The sequence below is a fragment of the Drosophila subpulchrella genome, chromosome 2R (assembly GCF_014743375.2).
Source record: "Drosophila subpulchrella strain 33 F10 #4 breed RU33 chromosome 2R, RU_Dsub_v1.1 Primary Assembly, whole genome shotgun sequence".
Classification (NCBI taxonomy): domain Eukaryota; kingdom Metazoa; phylum Arthropoda; class Insecta; order Diptera; family Drosophilidae; genus Drosophila; species Drosophila subpulchrella.
In genome coordinates this window covers 11,121,799-11,144,278 of record NC_050611.1, presented here as the reverse complement: position 1 = coordinate 11,144,278, position 22,480 = coordinate 11,121,799, and the positions used below count along the sequence as shown (strand labels likewise).

The window sequence follows — 22,480 nt, the reverse complement described above, 5'->3', positions numbered from 1 at the left end:
TCCCTAGAGACTTACAACTATTTAACAACTAGTCTAAAATATATCTAATATCGTTTTAAGCAAATCATTTCCTACATTCTATTGTAATCGTTTCACTGGGGTTCCTAAATCTCTAGATAAGATGGGATCTAGAGCGTATGTAATAACAATTGTGGACTTAATTTGAATATCAATTTTCGGGTTTTTTCATATATAACAAAACAGTATTTTTAAAGCTCGTAGAGATCTATAATTCCTAAAAGTTTCAAAAATGTTCAGTCAATGTTATAATATAGTAAGATATGTTATATGTTACAATAGTAATGAGGCACTTTGGTTTTTGTAACCAACCATTTGGCTTTATAAAAATAATAGCATATTAATACACCCCAATTATGCCACAAACAACTTTTTTAACAAATCAAATTAATCAAGTTCTTTATCAGTATCAAGTAGGTTTTTGTAACAAACCATTTGCCATTAATAAAAATAATAACATATTAACACACCCCAAATAAGCCACAATCAACCTTTTTTAACAAATCAAATTGTTTATCAGTAATTGATTTTTATTATAATTATTTTTTTTCTGTGTGCCTGCTTTACAATGCACTAATAAAACCACAATTCTGGCACTGTTAACCTGTTTCAGCGTCACTCGGCTTGCGGCTGTTGTGCTGCGATAGCTGGCTGGCCTGGCTTAAGACTTTATTAAATCGCTCTCGAAGTTGCGGTGGTGCTGGTGGTGGTGGTGCTGGTGGTGCTGCCGCCGCACCCACTCGTCCAACAAGCCCAAATATTGGCACACAGAACCGAGCTGAGTGACAGGCGGGCGGTGCATTGTTGTTGGCCGATGATTCACCTGACGGTCTATATGAGTATTTCTATCAAGTTTTACGCTCCGCACCGCTCGCTCGCCTTTTGCCCATTTCAAACGGGTTTTATATCATCTTCGCCTTTATTCCGCTCGACTCTATCTTACTCACCACTCGGGCTAACTTCAAATTATCGCAGCGAATTTCTTGGAATTTCATTTGGGCCCGGTGGGTGATTAATCGTGGCAATCAATAAATTATCAGCACTTATCAATTTAATTTGTAGTCGAGCCCAGAACGCCTCAAATGCACATTTGTTGTTTGCCCACGTTGATTTGGCTCTTTTGGCAGACGGTTTGGCTTGCTGCCTGCCAGGCAATACCTAATTGCAATTGAAATTCACTTTGACTGCGCCCACTTGGTTGACATAGGGCGGTAATGAGAAACCAGCAGTTCTCAATCAAACTGTGACGCCAATATTAGCTAAAAGTCACTAAGTTGAATTGAAATGTTTCGGTTAGGGAACCAAATATAAATTCTTGGTTATAAGATGCCAACTATAGGAAATAAGAGACTTATATCAGCCCTAAAACTAGGATTTACGATGATATATTGACAATACATACACAGATATTGACACATCCTTCCCACAAAAAATAGCATTTTATAACCGATACATAAATCCTCTCACATGCACACCCATCGAACTGAAATTCGCAGAATAACCAAAAGTTGATTTCCGATAAAAAGTTAAGTGCCCCCAAAAGCCCAAAAAGACAAACAAAGGCCAGCCTCCGAGCAGGTTCAAACACTCCATATGGGCACCCTCCAGATATGATACTTTCCAGTAGACCAGGCTATAAGAATGGGATGGCAACAGAGAGGAAGTGAGATGGCAAGACAGGTAAACAAGGTTACTACGTCAGGTAGTCCATAGAATCAGGCACAACCACAACCACTGAGGCAACCACTCAACGCCTAAAAGCGCAAAACAATAAACAAGCCAAGATCATAGGGAGCGAGAAAGAGCTGGAGATATTGATTCAGAACGAGAGGGATAAACTGCAATAGTGCAGACAGGTTTGCCGGCTCGTCAGGAACAAAAGGGTTCTCCACATGACCGAAGACAGAGCGATGTGAAGAGGGTCCCAACTCTCAAGTTCAAATTCGAGCATCATCGATAGCACCAACCAAATGCACTCGAAAAAATACTCCCTACCAATATTCGGGTGTAGAAAATATTAAAGGAAGAGATATTATATGAATTTAAATTGAACACTTCTTGAAACCCTATAGAGTTATAAAAAAAACTAGCTTAAAAACACAGATAGGGATTCCATAGCAATCTCAATAGTTTTGAAATCATTTTTAATGCTGCCTAAAAGTATGCTTCAGTTCATTTTATATACGATTGTCCCACAATTTTGGACACATTAATACATACAACATACTTTTAGACACCTTTTGAAATGATAATATATTCCTATATATTTATTCCTTTTTGGACAGTATACTGTTATTGGTTTTTATAGGTATTTTGTAATTTATTTTAAAAGTGTATCTTAGAATCAAACCATCAGTATTGAACTCTACAATTTAAGAATGTTAATAATAATTTAGCTCCCATTTGTTATTTGTATTTGGAATGTTTATAAACATTTACTTATAATATGTTATATGTATTTTTATATCATCTAATCATCATATTATTAAATTCAAAACCAGACCATCCATGCGACTCCAATCTGGTTCTGTTTTTCTCCCGGTGTGACATTGATCGGCTGCGTTTTTCCCTGTTTTGGGTTAAAGACCCATGCATGGAGTCTCCCTGTATCTTGTGCAATCCCCCACCAACGTCTGCATTTCCAACTGCGACTGTCTGGCGACGATGTCGTCTTGTTGTCTGGCGACGGCGGCGTTTTCAAAGCGATACAATCCCGGGATGCAATTGGAAATACTCGTAAAGTATAAACCTTGGAACTCTCAGCATAACCAATATGCTGAGTATCTATCTCCCGCTCAACTCTTGGATTACTCGCAACAGAAATATTATGCTTCCGATGAAAAACGGGTCAGGCACAAGTTTTCTTATGTAAAATACTTGCCCAGAGCTTTCAGCTAACAGGATTCTGGGAAAATACATTTTTAAGTTAAGAGGGGATGAAAGACAATGAGGGGGGTACAAATTCACTTTGTGGAGCTGGGGGGGCCTGCAAAACTTTATATTAAACGACAGACAGAACCAGAACCACAGAATCGCTTTCTTTCCGTCTCTCTCTATCACGCCATTGCCCTCTCTTTCGCGCCGTGGGCCATTTGTTGAAGGAAGTCACGTTACGAATGTGGCACGTAGTGAGCCCAGCACGTCGGGCACGTCGGTGAGGCGCCAGCATTTAGAATTCTGTTTATAGACCGCTCCACGCACAGCCATCTCGCTTTCACCCGCAGCTCCAACACCACCACCCAGTGCCCCACGCCCCCTTTTTGCAACGAGCTCGTGCTGCAGATACAATCGGAGCGAGAAAGCGAATGACAGAGAACCGAAAAGTAAAGCAACGTCAAGTGCTATGCGAATCTTACGGATACAGTGGAGTATGTGTTACTGACTCAAAGGGGAAACGTTTTTGCGACTTCGCGAATTCTTCAGATTTCAATTTTGTCGATATTGTCCTATGCTTCTCAAACAATTTATTCGACTCTTATATAGTTTAAGAAAAATTTTTTAGAAATAGGAGCATAACAATATCCTATCAGAACTAGACTTCAAAATCCTAAGCATAGGCAATTAAAAACGCGAGTTCTTCAGCATAATTTTGCATGAAACACGTAAGGATCAGGAAAAAGATCTGTAGATATGTATTATACATATACTACTGTACTATACTGTAATATACATATTTATATTTATAGATGGTGCCAACTATAGTTGTGAAATCACTTTAAAATTTAATTTAAGGTGTCTAAAAGTATTCAGAGAATTAAGAATAGCCATATTTCTGAATGAATTCATTGAACTTGCTTTATTTTAGACAACATTTAAAAGGGATTTCAAAACCCCAGTGATTTGTGTGTCACATTGTATAATACAAAGTAAATATTCTGCGTTCTTGCCTAGCATGTTTCACTGTACCAAAGCCAGCAGACATTGCAGAAGGTGTGGAGGCAGTTGATTGAGGATTGTCGCACACACACTCACTGCCAATTGTTCACACACACACTGAGGCAGACAGATTTCGTTTTTGCGCCTTTTTCTTGTCGAACACGAAAGTTGGCAGCTGTTGCCGTTGCCAGGATGCTCCGAAGTTCGAACTCAGCAGCAACAGATACTTTTATTTTTGCGCTGGGACCTGTATCTTTGTATCTTCGCCGGGCAGGGAAAATAAATATATATATGTACAATGTACAATATAGAAACAAAATGGGACGCTACACACAGACAGCAACAATGTTACCATGGCTATGACGTAGACGGTGCTGTGTGCTTGTGAGACTTTGGGCCAAGTTGTTGGCTTTGCTTTGCCTGGTGAGCTGTAATTTATGTTAACGCAGATCGGGAAATAAATCTTTATTTATTTTTCCTCGACTTGATGTGGTTTTTGTTTTTTGTATTTTTTGTAACCGAAGGACGCGATAAATTTCCGCTCAACAGGGTTAGCTTGAAATTGCGATTGGGTTGATAAGGTCGGGGAGTACAGACGGGAATTATATAGCTATCACATTCCTAAGTAACGTATTCTGAGTTAGGAAATTTTCCGAAACAAAGTAAGATTTACAAAAATGTAAAATTCCCATCTTCAGATCTTAATATCTTAATACATTAAGGAAAATAATTAATTAGTTTTAAATTACTTGTCCTAAATATTAATTTCAATTTACAAAGTTTAAAGCAATATTTTTTTTAATAGTTCCTCTTAGAAAAAAGCACATGTTTTTTGCCCTACAAAATTATGGCTTACGCAGGTTAAAACAAATAAAATGTATAATTTAACTATCCAGTGACGTAGTTATCTTACCATTAAATTCTACTTTTGAAATTCTTGAACTTGAACTGAATTCCAATTCTTCCACCCATAATTTCTTCAATTTGTATCTTTTGGGTAGAAGAAACAGCAATAAGTAGACGACAGAAACGGGAAAAGTACCCGTGAAATCTTATCGCTTGTGAACCGGAGGCAAAAACAAATACTAGGCAATTAAGGCGAGAGCAACAACAACGAAAGCTAATGATAATCGGCCAAGAACAACAAAAATCAGCCTATGACTAAAAAACATATTAAAACAAATGTACTAACATACATATACTCTTCAAAAGAGCGGTTGGAAAAAAGAGCGCAACAAGCAGCTCTCTTCAATTTCAATTTCGACCCAGGGAATTCCCTCTCTTTTCGGTTGAACAGCATGTTGAAAGCACAAATTGAAAGTATTTAAAATGGTAGAGAGCGAGCGAGATAGAGTATGCAATTCAAAGGAAATTAAGCATAAAAAGTGAATAACTTTTGATAATTGCGGTGTCAGCGTTTTGGCATTCCATTTTGCGCTCACTCAACTAGACGAGCATATATTTAGATTGATATATGTACATATATTAATATTAGAATATTATGTTCGGTTGAAAAATGATACTCTTAAAGTTAGGAAGAAGAAGAAATGAAGAATTAGAGATCAGTGATAACACAAATATCTGTAACTTACGATGTAAAGATATAGATACATATGTTTTTTTGTATCTTTAATACAAATAAAAGCAAAACCTTGATTTTGAATTTTCTTAACGATATTCGATTGAAAAAAGGAACTCTTAGTGTTAGGAAGAAGAAGAGATGAAAAATTAAGAGATCAGTGATAACATAAATATCTGTAACTTACGATTTAAAGATATAAATACATATGTATGTATCTTTAATACAAATAAAAGCAATTCCCTTTTTTATCAATTTTCTTAAAGATCCCACAATTTGGAAATTCAAAAGAACACATTTATTTACCCTCTTATTATTGATCCCATATGATCGCCAAAAAATAGGCAATGATTTTTAGAGGCGAGGTATTTAATGGTTGATAGACTAAGCTGCTGTCTTCATAATTCTTGGAATAATTATTTTTTCTAGCAGCTGTTTATTTTGCTTGAGGCGCCGACACTCTTATTTCCAGATTCCATTCACCTTTTTTGCCTCTTATCACTTTTTTGCGCCAAATAATAATTTGCATAGTCACATGTCCTTGCCCACCACACGCCCTCTTTTTATACATAACTTATTTGTATAAAAAAACGCATGTGTATTTTTCCTGATATCGCCGCATGTTTAGCGTATTTTCGTTAATTGTTTATTTCGACAAGGGAATTCCACATTTTAGGGAACTTTTTCATTCCGAAAAATTAAGATTCCAGGAAGTTAGCAATTCGGGAATCAGTAAACAGAAAAATGTAGAAAGTATTATTTATGGGCAGCTCTTATATACACCTTTTAATAATGCAATATCCTTAATAACTTACAAAATACTCATCCACTTCGATCCCTGAGCTTCACTGTACTTATTGCCAAAAGCTTTTAATAAAGTTGCTAAACTTAAGTGATGGCAGACTGCAACAAACAGAATTTGTAATAAGCTCTTAAGGAACACCAAACTTTGTTAAGTAAAGCCCGCTCAAGTTTTTGGCTTTATTGGGATTACATTTTCCCCAAAAATTCATATTGAGAACCAACTTTCAAGGCAAGTAAAATCGGATGTCAGTGAAATGGTCTAAGGGAAAATAAAACAATTGAAATGGCAAACGAGAAGGTACTCGAGTTCTCAGAGATAAGACCAAATTGGTAGATAGTGCAGCCACAATGTCGACTCCCAGGAATTCCAGCAGTTTGCTCCAGTTGTTCAGCGCGTCGGGGAAGTCGAAGCCATTTAATTGTCAGGCTGCCAGAATGGTTATGTGGATACCCCCTTCGTTTATGGGTTGTGCAAGTCCCACACGCACATGGGCCAAATTCTTGGCATAGTTAGGCAAATATTTCCATGTGGGTCGCACTCTAGATACATACATATACATCCAAGACCCCCGATAAAGTCGCGAAGCCAACTTGAACAGCTGCCCAAAGTCGCCTGTCTGTGGGCCATGTGCATATCCATAACCATATTCTTTTCTATATCTTTTTTGTGTTTTGGCTGTTTTTGTCTTTAATAAAATGTGCCAGCAGCTGCAAAAAATTGGCAGGCACAAAAAATGCTCGAAATGCACTTTTATTTGTCATTAATTTGTATTTTGGCTACCTATTTGTTTTTATTTTTTTCATTGTGACACCCAGAACAAAGCAAAACGACGAATTTTTTTTTTTGCTATATTCAGAGTGCAAGTGAATCAAATTGCCCAAAAACTTGGCTGAAATAAATCAAATTAAAATGCAGCAGCAGCAGCGGCAGATATTACGCAATCAACAGGCTCATACGTCACGAGTTGAGTTGCGAATGAAATTGAAAACGACGAGAAACCTAAAGCCAAATGGGGGTGTGAGTGATTGTATATATGTTAGAGTGGGCCGATTTGCAAATATTGCGACGCTTCGAAATGAATTTTTATTACCTGAACTCCGGACTCGACTTTTGTATATTTTTTTGCGAAGTCTTATCCGCTGATTCTTCTCTAACAACCATTTTCTAAGGCATTTCCTTTGCCACCTTACTATATATCATATATGTATATCTTATATTTGACTTAGAGATTCCCAGTAAAATCCGTTTTTATCTGAACAGTAAATACAAATATTTATAGCTGTAAATAATTTTCTTCTCAGTTTGCATTGGTTGGTTAATCATTTTCTATTTCCTTAATGATTTAGTGCAAATAAAAGTTGACTTAAGTTTATAAGAAAACCCCCTCTATCATCTGGAATCAATCCGGCGGTTTGTTTATCAAAACAGAAATCACCCAGAACACAACTCTATAAATAAACAGCTACCCACAAATGGCTGAATCATTTCATTTCAGTATTCGGTATTCGGTATTCCTCGCCCCTCAAGGGACATTACTCATACGCCCCACTGGCTATGATCGCATCACATGGCATCGCATCGCTACTCAGCTAGCTGAGCTCATGCGCCCCAGCGTATGCGTAATGAGCCGCAAATGTTAATTGTTCTATAAACATTCGAGCCAACAATTAGTAAGCCAGCAGCAACAAAAACAACAACAACAACGACGACGACGATGAGAGGCTTCCCCCAATCACACACAGAAACGTACACACATTCAGTGAACAAACTGCTAAACTGGTTGCAGCAACCTCGTAACCAGTTTTCTCGAGCAAAAAAAAAAGACCATGTCCAAGAGCCAAAAGAAAAGAGGCTCAAAAGCCGATGACGACGACATTGCCAATTTCAATCTGCCATGCACCAGGAAAAATATGTGAGGCCTTGTTAAACTTAACCTTAAATTTTCCAAAAAGCTTTATCAGCAGATGACTTGCTCATATGTAAACTTCAAATCAAATGTTGGATATACATAGGTGATAAGGAATATATGATTAGCTATCAATGTATTTTAAACGGTTCAAACATTATTTGATAGTAATTTTTATAATGTGATATTGGAAAGTACCAAGTATTTAAACATTATTTGATAGGAATTTTAATAAAGTGATATTGTAAAGTACCAAAATAATTAAAAATCCGTCTTTTCTTAATGTTTTTTATGAAAAGTTTGTATTTATTATGTGTCAATGTGGCTATAAAAATATCAACGTTGTTATTTAGCGTTTCAAAAAATCTCTAGCGGCTTAGACTGACTTATTAAGGTGTCTTAAAGTATGTTGTGAATATAAAAACATGGTCTTCTGGCGGTAATTCTTGAGATTCACTTAATAAGGGTGTATCAAAGAATGCTGTGAAAAGAAAAACATGGTCCACCAGTTCTATAAGTTGGTTTTATTGACCTGAAAAGACATTACAGAATACTTTTAGACACCTTGTAATGAGGGTATCTACAGGTAAATTTTAATACTTTAAATAGGACTTACATTTCTGGCAATAATACTTGGGACTGCCTTACTAAGATGTTTAAAAGAGAAGAAAAACATGGTCCTCCGGTAATATAAGTTGGTTCGATTGAACTGAAAAAACATCGTAGCATACTTTTAGACACCATGTGTTGAGGTACTCCCTAGCTAAATTCTTATAATTTAAATAGGACTTACATTTCTTTCAATTATACTTGGCTTGGCTTTATAAGGTGCTTAAAAGTATTCTCTGAAAAGATAAACATGGTCCTTCGGTAATATAACTTGGGCTGAAACAACATCGTAGCATACTTTTAGACACCTTATAATGGGGTAATACCAATGTAAATGTATCTAATTTTTAAAGGACTTACACTTCATATTTTTGGTAGTTTTTGAATCTTTTTTCTCCCTGTGTGACTGCTGATGCTGCTTTGATGCGCATGTTTCCGCTTTGGCTGGAAAAAAAGAGAAGCAGCGGCCAAAGCCAAAGTTGGTCGCCAACAAGTCGCGGCCATAAACAAGTGCGGCAGGTGGTAAAAACGCTGGAACTTGGAGATGCGATTGGAGATGCGTGCGCAATCGGGGCCGCGTTCTCGGCTTTCGCGGCTACCTGGGCCAACTTCTTTTCCGATTTCTGCACTTGGCCAGGTTTCTTGTTCTCAGCCACATCCACCAGCTGGCTGCCTGCCTTGCATTGCTGTTAGCCTGGTGCCTGCTTTAATTTGCATGCAGGTTTTTTTCCTCTCCATCTGGCTCTTGCCTCTCTTCTATTCGTTTTTCTTTTTAGCAGAAATCCCGAGCTCTAGCCAATTTGACTTGCATATTTACGGGGGCCCGATTTCAAGAGGGGATCAGAATCTTTAGCTTATCGCTGATGCGTTCAAAGTGCAGCCACTCGAGGCGACTTAACTCGAGTGCGCTACACAACATCTATTCTATAAAATTGACGACTGCCGATAAGCAGTCATCATGCCCCATTCAAAGGCAGCAATCGTTATTAAATGGTCTACATGGAAATTAGGGTACTTCCTGGCATGAACAATTGTGACTGAAATATAAGTCTGAAACTTAAATTGCGTATATTACAAACTATACCATATAAAACAGATTAGACTCTAACCAAAATTTGTAAAATATGAAGTCATATATTTATTTTGTGTAATCACAACATTTTTGCATTACGAATGAGACCAAAATAATTTTAGAACATATGTTGATACTTGGTGTTGTATCTTCAAGAAGCCCATTCTCTCTTATCATTTCGTTAAAAAAAGTGCGTCATTCAAAAGTCTCAAGCAGCTGTTGAGCAAAACGAATCCCAAAGATTTTTCATCGGAAACGCTTGTTTGTTTTATACCATTAGGTGTATTTTTAGTACCATCATTGGGAATTTCGCCACAATTTGGCAGGAACATCGCATGGTATTTTTGGCCACTCGTCAATGCGTTTTTCACGTTCACTTTGCGCTAAAATTCAGCGAAATATTTCAAATTATATCGGTACGCGCAGAAAGAGATTCTCCCACAAAGCGTGTGTCTATTTTAAAATTAGCTATAGAGCGCAACCGAATGGGCTTGTAAACATTTTTGGGTGGAAATGAATTTTCAGCTTGGTTTGATGGCCTCCGTCTGCCGCCATTTCGGATTTTCCACGCCCCCATGGAAATTGGCAACAGTTGGCTCTGCTTCTTTTCGGTTTTTCCCCCACGCCATTTGAATACTTTATTGACTATGAAGTGTATAGATGTGTGTATCTGTGTGTCAGATGTTGTGCTTTCCTCGGTTCGATTTTCCCGTACTCTTTGGTATTTTCCTGGCCTTCGTTTTTGACGTCACCAAGTGAAATGCCAGCGGCCGTTTTGTGGGCGAGCTTTGTCTCGAATACAACATTGAAAATGCACTTGAAAATTGTACAGTGTATATGTGAAACACTAACGAATTCTTATGTTCTAATATATATTTTTTTTATTTTCAGAATCTACTGTGAATTCACGCAAGAGTGCTTTGGAAACGGCGCGTGAAAAACTTAAAGGTGAGTTGACATTTTTTAATTTTTGTTGAAAATAAGAATGCTGAAGAATGAATATACTTATAAGTTCACATCATTATTAGATAAAGAATAATTAAATGACACACCATTTAAGAATAACCATATTTCAATATTGAGTCCGTAAATTCCCCATTTAATTATTTCGATTCCCCATCTGCTATGTAGAAATCTCATTGCTTATATAGCGTTTGGCCTGATAACTCAATCAATTTACTTACCATGACTCAGAGAAAAACTACCAGCTATCGCAGTCTATAAACCAAGGGCCCTCTATAGTTTTCAATCAAATCTATAAGATCTACGATAGAGAAATTTATTGGGAGATATAGCGATGACCTTCAGAGGTCTAGCAACCAAAGTTTCCCGGAAAAAAAGAAATAGTAATGTTTATCTATGGGCAATCGAGGTGGGGAAAGCAGATGGTGTTCCACTCATGTCGAATGCCGTTTAATACAGTTGTTATGGGTGCCAAGCACAAAGCAATCTCACAGATACATAAGCGAGTGCTTAGCAATATTGATAAAGTGCGTGCTCAGTACATAGGCATGGAATAATGAAATAGAGGCGATGAGAGCTTTGCTTGATAAGACCAAATGGCGTGATTCACGACAGAGTTCACACACCGATACTTCTGGTTTATATATACATAACTGAGGCAATCCAGTACTTACACGCGTACATCTATACAAATCAGCCACAATAAAGTATCTTTGAATCCGAATGTGTATGTGTGCAAGCGTATCGGAGAAGATTATGCGATTATAGTTACTTTGCCGAAGTCAGCCGCATTTCACTTTCATTCCGATAAGCTCAAACGTGACGTAGATACCAATAATAATGATATCACTGCGATAACGTTACTGGAGTGGTTCAAAGCGTGGGTCATACAATAATAAAGTAAAGGTTTATAAAGTACTTGTTTTACTTTTAAATTAATTAAAAGTTAGAAAATTAAAAATGTCTTTTTAATAAATTGATAACAAAATAAATGCCTTTTTACCTTTAGGCATTCTTAAATATTTAAACGAAAATAATAAGGAAATAGATTTAAAAAATTTTTCTAAAATAAGTTTATGCCTATCGATCTAAAAAATAATTAGCTAACGGATTAAAAGTATCGTTAAAGATTACTTATAAGAAATATCTTTAGCAGCATCTTAACAATTAAATCCCATTTACAACATCAAAGATACATTTATGTGAAAAAGAAAACCCGGCAAAGATTTTCACCAGAAGTGTCCTAGGCCATGCAAACCTACCTGCTCAACCCAAAAATCTCTAGGTGGGTGTAATTTGAATACGCTGCCATACCAATTTTAATGGCAACCAGCCGAAAAGTCTGACCTGTCGAGGATTTAGGCCCTTTGGCTGTTGGCCAAGCGCCGGGCTTAAGTGCGTCAAGTCAAGTGGCCAATGGCCAAGCAAGCCCTGATTATATCCCTTCGCTGCGAGGGTCTATTGATGATTTTATGGGATTTACCCGGGAAAATCTACTGCCCCGCATAATGATGCCATTCCGTCTGTTCTAGCACCATTTCAGTTTTGTTCTTACGATTTCGTTCCGGCCAGGTAAGCAGCCAGCAAATCCATTGACGCAAGTGATTAAGCTGTCTCGCTGATGTCTGGGCCAGTTGAAAAGTAGCAAAAGCAGAGCTAAACCGATTAAATTAGCTGACATGTGAAACTGTAAACAGCTGCTGGCGTATGCAAATATGCGGCCATGATGTGGCCAACAAAAGGAATGACAAACAAGCCCAAAAGCCCATGCAGTTACAGTCAAGAAAATCCGATTTAGATGCAGATTTCAAGATATATGCGTATGGGCGACAATCAAAGAGTCTCTGAGATCTCAACATTCCAAGGCATATTTTCGTTGGCGTCGTTCGTCTGCGATCGCCGCGTTTTGCGTTTTATTTACTGCTCTCGGTGCTTAATATAAAGCGATTTTATAGACGCTACAAGTACGTCGACAAGCGTCGTGCCGAAGAATGTGTACAAAAGTATCTGTATCTGTAGCTGTAGCTGTAGCTGTATCTGTATCTCTGGCCGCTGCCAGTGAGTATCTCTATCTGTATCCGTAGCTGTGCGAGCCCAGTCGCCAAACTGGCGATTCCCAATCAGCCGGAGCAACAGCAGCCGCCTGAGGCATCCACTCTCGTCTAGTGTACACAAAACTGGGAATCGAGGTACTTGCGAATATCAAGTACTCTAAGGAGGGACTGGAAAGTAATTAGTGCAGATTTGTAGCCCGTAAACAGTTCCTCCTGAATTCAAATATTTTTCATTAATAAATTTAATACAAACATATTTATGCAGATTATAATTATTATTCTAACCTTGGAACTAAAAACGTTTAAATTTTTTAATAGCCAGATTTATGTAAAGAAATATTTAAATTTATATAGATCTTGTCCAATACCATACAACCTATTGATTAACATTTTTCTTAACAAAGATTTATGTATTAATCTTTATTAAGAACTAAATTTCTTTTGTTGTTTTATAGAGCTTATTCAGATCCATTTTAATATTATTAAATCTTTAGATACCTATATAACAAAGATTTAGTCTTACTTTTTTTTAAACCAATTTCTTAAAAGACTTTTTAAAGCTTCTTCAATACCCTTAAATTTTTAGACACAAATTGATTATAAATATAGATTTAATGTACCCTTTACTAAAGATTTAGTCATAGAAATTTCCCCATTTATGTAACTTGACTGCAGTTACCTTTAATGCGAGGCAGATGGATCTACCAATATATGTAAATTTCACTTGATTCATCGTTTACAGCCCCGGGGGGCTTTTCTGATTGTTGTTTTTGGATAGTTGAGGTTGGGCAAACAAACTAAAATAACTGAAATCCGCACTGGGCGGCTGTTTTCGCTGATTATTCCACCTCTGTCCCCTGGCGCAGTGTTACTCACACTAAATTTTCTGTTGACTGCCGTCGGCCAAAAGCCAGTGTTGCGTGTCAACAAATGAGCAATCGGCAGTCGGCAGTCCCATAATGGCCAAGTTAAGCGGCCTCAAACACCCAAAGCTCCACGCGGTCAGTTCTGTTTGTGCCTACTATATACATTTAATGTCGAAAACTTGTAGTTGGCAGTTGACTAAGGTCTGGGCGTCTACGTTTATTTATTCAGTGCTGACGCATGCAGTCACTTTTGAGTCGATTCGAATGGAATAGAATCGAATCCACCAGTTTTACCACCACCATCACCACCAGGCTGTCTGACTAAGAAACTCTGGAGCCAAAGCGATAGCCTTTCAATGGAAAGGCCACCTACTGATAGTGCGGATCGAGCTGCTCGGATGGGGATGATGTTCTTGGAAATCAGCTCGGAATTTTCAGAAAAATGATTCCTCCTTGACTAGCCACATTATTTTAAGTTCACTAAGAAAGAATAATTTTCCATTAACCCACTTCTAGGGATTTTTCTCGTTTATAGTTTACGTTTAAGTCTTTATGATTTTATATAGTTAGGATCTAAGAATAATAAGCCCTAAAATTTCAATACTCATACTTATCTTCTGTGGTGACCTTTAACCGATACCTCCAAAAAGAAATATACATATAGAAGTTCGGGTGGGCGGGGAAAAGGATCGGACTCCCCTCTATCTAATAACCATGTGAACAAATTTACTAATGAAGCAACTCACTGAAAAAGTGAGCAAAGGGAAAACTGAGTGAGCTAAATGAGTGAGTTTATTTACTCACTTAAAAATGTTTACCCAACACTACTCCCAATCCATCATAAACTCTATCTGGGGAGTTTCCCCATGACAACCGCATAATACTCGTTCTACATAGACTCAAATTGTCTGGCTGGCCTGTCCATCAACTTGCCATTTGGACTAAGCGGCTTCCAAAATCGATAACGCCCATAACTATGCAATGCGTAATTAGGCGGGTTGTTATGTGCCATGTAATTATAGATGAAATGGAAATTTGGTTTTGGAATACGATACTTATTAATGCAGCACAGTAAACTAGGGTAGTTTTTAATTTAAGATCGATTTCATAAGTATGGTTTTTTATAAAACCCTGGTTTAAAGGATATATGTATAAATAATCTTGATAGAATCTATTATAATCAATAGATTTGTTGAACTTTTAAAATACTAGAAGATAACAGATTATCCTCGAAGACATTTACAAGTTTAACATATATTAAATATTATTATAAAATAATGTTTTCCAAATCTCTCTCCGAAGATTCCTAATACAATACTTATTTAATAAGAATGATAATGAGAATAAGAACACTTGACATTTGTTTTATAGTACCTATATTTAATTTTATATATTTTATATCAAATATTTTTTTTTCCGTGAGCTAATAACTTTCCGAAAGGCAATCAATCCTCCTTCTTTTATCTTTTTATGTTTTTGTTGCACTGTGCATTCAATTAGTTTTGATTGTCGCTTCGCTTTTGTCTCTCGCACGTTGACGATGCTCAATTAAAGAAGTTCGCTCTATTGATTACGTTTAATGTCGATGACGAAGAAGAAGCCTTCCCCTGGTACTGCCCACCCTGGTACAGCCCCCTCCCCCTGGCCCTCCATCGATGGCGACTCCCAAAAGCAGTTCAAGTGAATGGTCAAACCTGTTTGCTCTGCGGACGGCGGCAACATCATCGAATCGTGGGCAGTTGGGGGCATGTGCACGAGCGGTAATAATAACAAAGTTGGAGCCGCCGAACGGCGACGACGTCGCCAACATTTGCTGAACGGTTGAACGGCTGAACGGGCCAGACATGATCACGTCGCCGTGTTGTGTTGTTGCTGTTGCCGTTGCTGCCTGGCTCTCTGATTGTTTGCCTTGTCTGTCTGCGCCGGAGTTTGGAGCCAAAGTTGCACTGGAAAAAATCAGGGAAATCCATCTTATTTCACTCACTTTATCACACCTTTCTGAGAATATTCTGCTATTTTTTAAACAATTTTATTTGAAATATTCCTTAATTGGTACTTTAATGACCATATTACAATTTTATTTATGATCAACTTTTTTAACTAAAGCTCTGAAAAGTAGCGATCCCTAATGATTTTACACAGGCATCTCTATAAATTTTTATTTTCCTTATAATAAATAATAAATAACATTTTTATTTATGATCAACTTTTTTAACTAAAGCTCTGAAAAGCGATCCCTAAAGATTTTACACAGACACCTCTATAAATTTGTATTTTCCTTATAATAACTCTTTTACAACTGACTGCCTGTTTTTATTTATTATTATTTTTGTTTCAATAATTTTTAAAAATACATTCTTTAATAAGCAAAGTAATTTATTTCAAAGTTAGGATTAAAATTAAAGAAGCTTCTATTAAGGGCTCTATAAACATTAGGATGCGTAACGGCCATATAACTTAATGTAGCCTTTGCTGCTACTGCCTTCTTAAAAATAGGGATTAGGCATACAAGCCAATTTTAACGTTAGTTACAATAAAAATATTTATTTTTAATAGAAGACTTAAGTAATACAAAAATAGAATTTGAACCCATTTCTCTAGGTGTGGCATTGTCGCCACTTTGGCGGCACTGGCGATCGTAGCTTCTGGTTGCAATGTTTCCAGCGTCGCCCCAGCACCACCGTACCCCTGCGTAGCCCCTTAACCCACGACATCCCCCGACGACGACTGTTTTATGTAGCGCTTAATGGTTTCATTTGGCGGCGGCTGAGCAGCGTTTCTCCATGTGTGTCTGCGAGTGTATCGATTACCCAATGCGTGAATGAGTAAGAACCCATTGGGGGCGACGTACGCTGGGTGTTGTTGTTGTTATTGTTGGTGCTGTTGCCATTGCTGCACTTTTGGGGCCGGCCACTTGTGCCTATTTATGTTTGCCAGACTCGCAGATACTCGCCACTAACACACAGATACCCGCCGCTCGCACAGATACTCCGATACAGATGCCCGGTTAATTGCTGCCGTGCAGCCCAATTGCCGATCATTTGGGATGGCTCCGCTCGTGTATCTGTGTGTGTGCGGGTTTATATTTTTAAATCAATCGATGCTATAGACGTTTTATTGCTGTAATCAATCGTCGCGTGCATGTGGCAGCGTCGCCTGTTCGATTAATCGTATGAGCTCGTCACGAGTACCAACAACTGGTATTACACAGATACGGATACTCGTATGGATACACCCAGAAAAACTACTGCTATTGAATAGATTAAACAGTTTTCAAACTTATCTATGACTAAGATGACAAATGACAAATTGTATTAAATGATATACCTAAATAAATGGTTTATATCTAAAGGTCAGTTTGTAACATTGTTATTTTATGATTTAAAATCATAAGATACCCATGAAGATTTTTCTCGTGAAACAATAATACTCAAAGTTTACAATTCTTTAATGAAACCATAACCTGATCACATACACATGTTACAAAACCTCAATTACAATAAAACAATAGAGGTTCAACTTTCCAACTTTCTACTATCAAAATAATCCTAATCTTATCAAGCCAATAAAATCTTATTTTTCTATAAAATGTCCGTTGGTATACTAGACTATATTACTTTAATATAGAATACCATATGTTTTAAAATAAAATTCTGATGTCACAGGATCCCGGAATAGCCGATTATTTCTTCCTGTGCACATATATACACGTATGTAGACATGTCTATATATACGTGTTGCTCTAATAGATGAGTGCGTACCACTCGTCCTCGCTTGATTGTGTTTATTGATTAGATTGTTTACCTTTCATCGTGATATCATCGGCGACCAAGTGTTGAGCGTTATCGTACGTCAACTGTCCAAATAAATGTACATCTGAACACACATCAAAAACTATTCCTAAGGCATGTACATACATATGTATTTTCCATATTGAGACCGCGTATGTGTGATATTTCTTATCGAAGCGCTTCCGTTCGATTTGGCACAGAAAGTTTCAGACTTCAGGGGATTTTCAGCATTTGTGATACAATTGTTGTTGTCAAGCTCTTTGGGTAATTCGCTGTCGTTATCAGAGATCGATTTTTAATGGGTGTGAAAAGGAGGAAAGTGATTTATGGAACGTTTTATACGGCTGCCAGAAATGAATATACAACTAACTGATTTCATTAACAGTTCAATGGGTATGCTTTTATTATAATCGAGAAATCCGTTCAAGATTTATTGTAAGTCATTTATCATTGTATATATTTACAATTTAATATAAAGTTGAAGTTTTATAAATATTTAATATAATAAATATATTTAACTATCCTTACAGAATGTAGGGAAAGTCTTGTATGTAAAAGTCCCCCTACGTTCTCAAAAGAAACTACTGCAATAATAATAATAAATGCTGTTAATTGAACGTGACACCTAGAATGCTTAAATCAATTAGAGCCCCAAGTTTTGCAATTGCTCAACCCAAAAACAAACTTTAACTATAAATTAGCAAACAAAAACTGTACACTGAGATGGTGGCGCTCAGCGGGGGAAATAGAATAAAAATGTATAAATAAACCTCACAAAGCGGCAGCGCTACAGTACAACAGCAAAAAGTGCAAAACCAATTGATCTAATAAGCCAAGAACGCGGCGCTCACTTAACGCGTTCTTCTTCTTTTTTTGTTTTTTTATTTAACAAAGCAATTACAACAATAACAATAGAACATTTTGCGGGCGGGCTTCCCTCGCGGCAGAAAAATACGCAGCGAAATACAAATGAAACCAGAAAGAATGCCTATGATCGAGATACTCGACTTTGAGATACTTACTAACAGATGTATCTATATCTTTTAAAATCAGATGCAGATACTTTTTTGAAAAAGTAAAAGTAGGGCCTTACAAAGTAGTGAAATCTTGTAAAGCTTGTCTCATAGTTACTATAAAACTGCTATTATATCAAATTATATAAATAGTGATAGATTAAAGATAAGATGTATTCAAATTTTGACAAAAGAACGGACTTCTATAAATTTTTGACTTAAGCATATTTAAAATTTATCGGCTAGTTTCCATTTAATAAAAATATTTCATATATATTTATGTTATACATTTATACATTTTTCTATTTTAGATTGAAAACTTAATTATTTTTATAATTAAATTAAAACTTTATAAACAATGAGCTCATTAAGTATTTCTTCCTGTTGCACAGAGATACTTAAGTAACCATAGCATACTTTTTGAGTACAGGGTACCATAAGAAGAAGAAGAAGCAGAAGAGATGTTTAGGAGGAGAGGAGGAGGAAAGTGATTTTGCTCATTTCGTGGAAAGAGAGCGCAACAGCGCCATATGTCTGCTGGGCCACGAAAATCACGTTAGCGGGAAGGAGATGGCATGCGATAAGAACACTCGCAGACGCAACAGTCGCTCTCACTCACACACAAACACACATTGAGTGACGCCGACGACTTGGCGACGCCAGTTCACTTGCTTCAGTTGTTGTTTCTGTTGTGTTCTGCTTCTCCTCACGTTGTTCTTGTTCTTGCCGGTTATTGTTAATCATTCGCCCAGGGGCGGTTCAGGCACTGTGGGGTTAAGCCAACCAACCGTTAAATGATGATGCAACGGAATAACATAGGCGAAAACGATATGCTAACCGCCAAACATGAATATCTAATTGCTAGAATTAATTGTGTTTTGGGGTGCAGTGCGAAAATAGGCACAACTATATTTGTCAAACGATGACGTTTGACAGAGCGAAACAGTTGATCGGTTCTATTAACCCTTGAGGGTTACCCGTTGAAAACATGATTTAAAGTTAAAATAGGTTTTTTTTTTACAACAAGCTCACTCATTGTTTATAAAAGTTATTCACGCTACTAAAATAATGGAATCTTCTTCTTCTTAATATGTACATATTTGTCATCTGACTTTACTTATGTACATGTCAAAATAAATACACAAATCTTTTTTTATTTGCAAGATGATAACGAATTCCTTTGAAAATTACTAATATAAAAAAGGCGTTTAAGGCGCTAATAAAATAATATTTATCTCTTAAGTATAAAATCCAAAACAAAAAGTTGATCACGTGATGGACTAATATAACTAAGATTATAATAAGTAGTAATAGAGCTGTCTAGAGACAGGTTTTTATTACTGTAATTAATTTACTTATGACGGTGATATTAACAAGTTTTGATAACGAATGAGATAAATTGAGAAGATATTAACAAACTAGTTCCCAACTGATAGTGGTTAAAAACATTATCAAGGTAGATCCCCAAAGTTTAAACTGATCTTTAGAGTAGAGTTGACACTTGCGCTAAGTTCGAGTACCTCGCAGAAACACTGCTCTTTCGGGCGCCCAAGGGTTAAGCTAGGCGTCGCTGCCTGTTGCGCTGCCCGCGTCGCTGCCGGCGTCGAAAAAAACTCTCGAGGCCCGCCATTCTTCGATCTTTCGTCGTTCGGTGTGGTTGTCGGTTATTCGGTTGTTCGGTGCGGCGCGGCTATGCTATTTCGACGATGAATATTCGAATAAGTCGGAATCGGAATAAACAACGCAGCGCAACATAAACAAAAGGCAAACAAGAAACCACAAAAGAACGGAACATACGCGCGCGTGTGTTTGTGCCAAGCAATAGTGTGTGTGTGTGGGCGAGAAGTGCGAGTGCAGCCGCCACAACAAGTTTTGTATTAATCAAATTAGATCATAGCGCGAAAAAGTGTGCAAAAGAGAGGAGGCAAAGAGGAAAAGGTTACAGCCAAATGAATGTCATAATATGCTAATTAGCAGCGGTGCAAAAGCGAAAATAGTATATGAAATGAAACACACATGAAATCAAAGTGCAAAATTCAAAGTCTCTCTCCAAAAATAATACAGCAACAACAAGAGGGAAGAGCGAGTGAATAGTGCGTGTGCGAGTGAGCAAGAGAGAGAGCGCAAGGAATTCCAAGAAAAACTGTGAAAATTCAAAATAAACAAAAGTCGAAAGAGAGATCCCCCTCTCGAGAATACAATAGAAGAAGCAACAGAAACAACACTAAAATCTGGGCAACCCCGCGGCCGGGCCGCAATACATACATACGTATATCAGATTAGTGTTAGTTTTTACGGCAACAACAGCAACAACAACGTGTGCGGGTGAGTGGATAATCTCTGCATTAGTATGGGTAAAGGTGTGCTTCCATGTGTAGAGTGTGTGTGAGAGCGAGAGAGCAAGCTGATTGGACTTGAACTACTTTGAGGCGTTTTACCTGCGCTTTACCTTTTACCTTTTCCGTAAATTAAGCCGGCGCCAGGATACCTGGCTAGGTAAAAAGACAAACAAAAGGCTTGCAACGTCATTGACACGCCAGCAGCAACGGCAACAACAACAAGACGCGGCTATGTGCAACGTGCACAGCAACAACAACAGCAATACAAATGCAACTTAAGGTGGAAATCCACTTAAGACTGCACCACGGGGCGTTCAGATAGGATCGGTATCCGCATCCCTCTTGCCGCCACAGTGAAACCTTCTAGAACAACTCAAATCAGTTGCAACCAAAGTTCACACAGATCCGTTAAGAAAAAACAATGTTTCCAAGGGTTATACCTAAAACATACTGCAAATGATATAAATAATCATCATGACAAGCCCTTTTAGACCGCCTGATCACGTTATGTAGAGCAAGAATTAAAGTTTTATTGTATAACTAGAACAATTATAAACGTAATCAAGATGATAAGCCCTTTTAGGCTGCATGACCGACTTATGTAGAGGAAAATAAACTTTTTACCTAAAGTACTAAGAGAATATGGTATAAGCCCTAAAAAAATTCGAATAGCACATCTCTAACTTATATTGTTGGTATCTTAAACTATTTTTCTTTGTATTTAAGGTTGATTTAAAGAGTTTTCTTTTAACAACATCTTTAAATCTTTTACATTCTACCTTTATCTGTTAGTTCAGTTAATGCTACTAAATTTTAATACACATAGTTTTCTATATATGTAAGTTAACCTACCCAAAAACCAAGTACTGCAAATTCCTCTGATTTCCCATAACGAAGTTTCACTGTACAATATCTCAGGGTCTTGGGTCTACTCTCAAGTGTTTTGCGAACAATTAAACATGCAACAGTTATAATACGTTCCGCCTTTAATGCTGTGCGCTTGTGTTTTTGTGTGCGGCTCTTTGCGTGAGTTTTGAGGAATGCCCTGTTGCCTGGGGAATGACGACACATGTTTATCGGCTGGGCAACCCCTAAAGAGCAGTCATGACCTTGACAACACAACGGCAGAGCAACAGATACTTGGAAGCCACAGCTACAGATACAGATACGGATACTTTGGGTCCGAGTCTGGAAATCAGTTACCATTTTTTTCACGCCCATTGCGCATGCCTGTGCATACATTTCATCGGCTCGTTTCGAATCGAATTGAACCGAATCAATATCAATCCAATGGCTCCCCTGAGTTGCCTACGTAAGCTCTTTGAATTTATCTAAATTTGTGTATTTATGGCTATTTCTTTTTCTCACTTTTTGCTAATATGCAAAAATTCACAACGCCGCCAACGTATTTCCGTCCTTCAAATGCCAAAACGCCAAGACAAGCAGAAAGCCAATGAAAAAAAAAGATACAAAATTAAGAAAGAACAACGCACACAATTTGTGAAAAATTATTTTGATGGCTTGGCGCTCGGAAACATTTTTGTTTGCGCTCGAATGCACGATTTGGAGATTCTTTTCTAAAATAGTTT

General features: G+C 37.4%; 1 protein-coding gene across 2 annotated transcripts in view; it reads left to right on the top strand.

Moving 5' to 3' along the window:
* The window catches only part of LOC119550960, a 49,348-nt gene that overhangs the window by 9,073 nt on the left and 17,795 nt on the right, over positions 1–22,480 (top strand). The window contains exon 2 of one of the 2 annotated variants that reach the window (XM_037859988.1): positions 10,757–10,813. In XM_037859988.1, the coding sequence (XP_037715916.1) occupies positions 10,757–10,813 (57 nt within the window). Of the gene's footprint in view, positions 1–10,756; positions 10,814–20,213; positions 20,878–22,480 lie in introns of those variants that run through there. The other variant, XM_037859990.1, reaches the window with a different exon arrangement.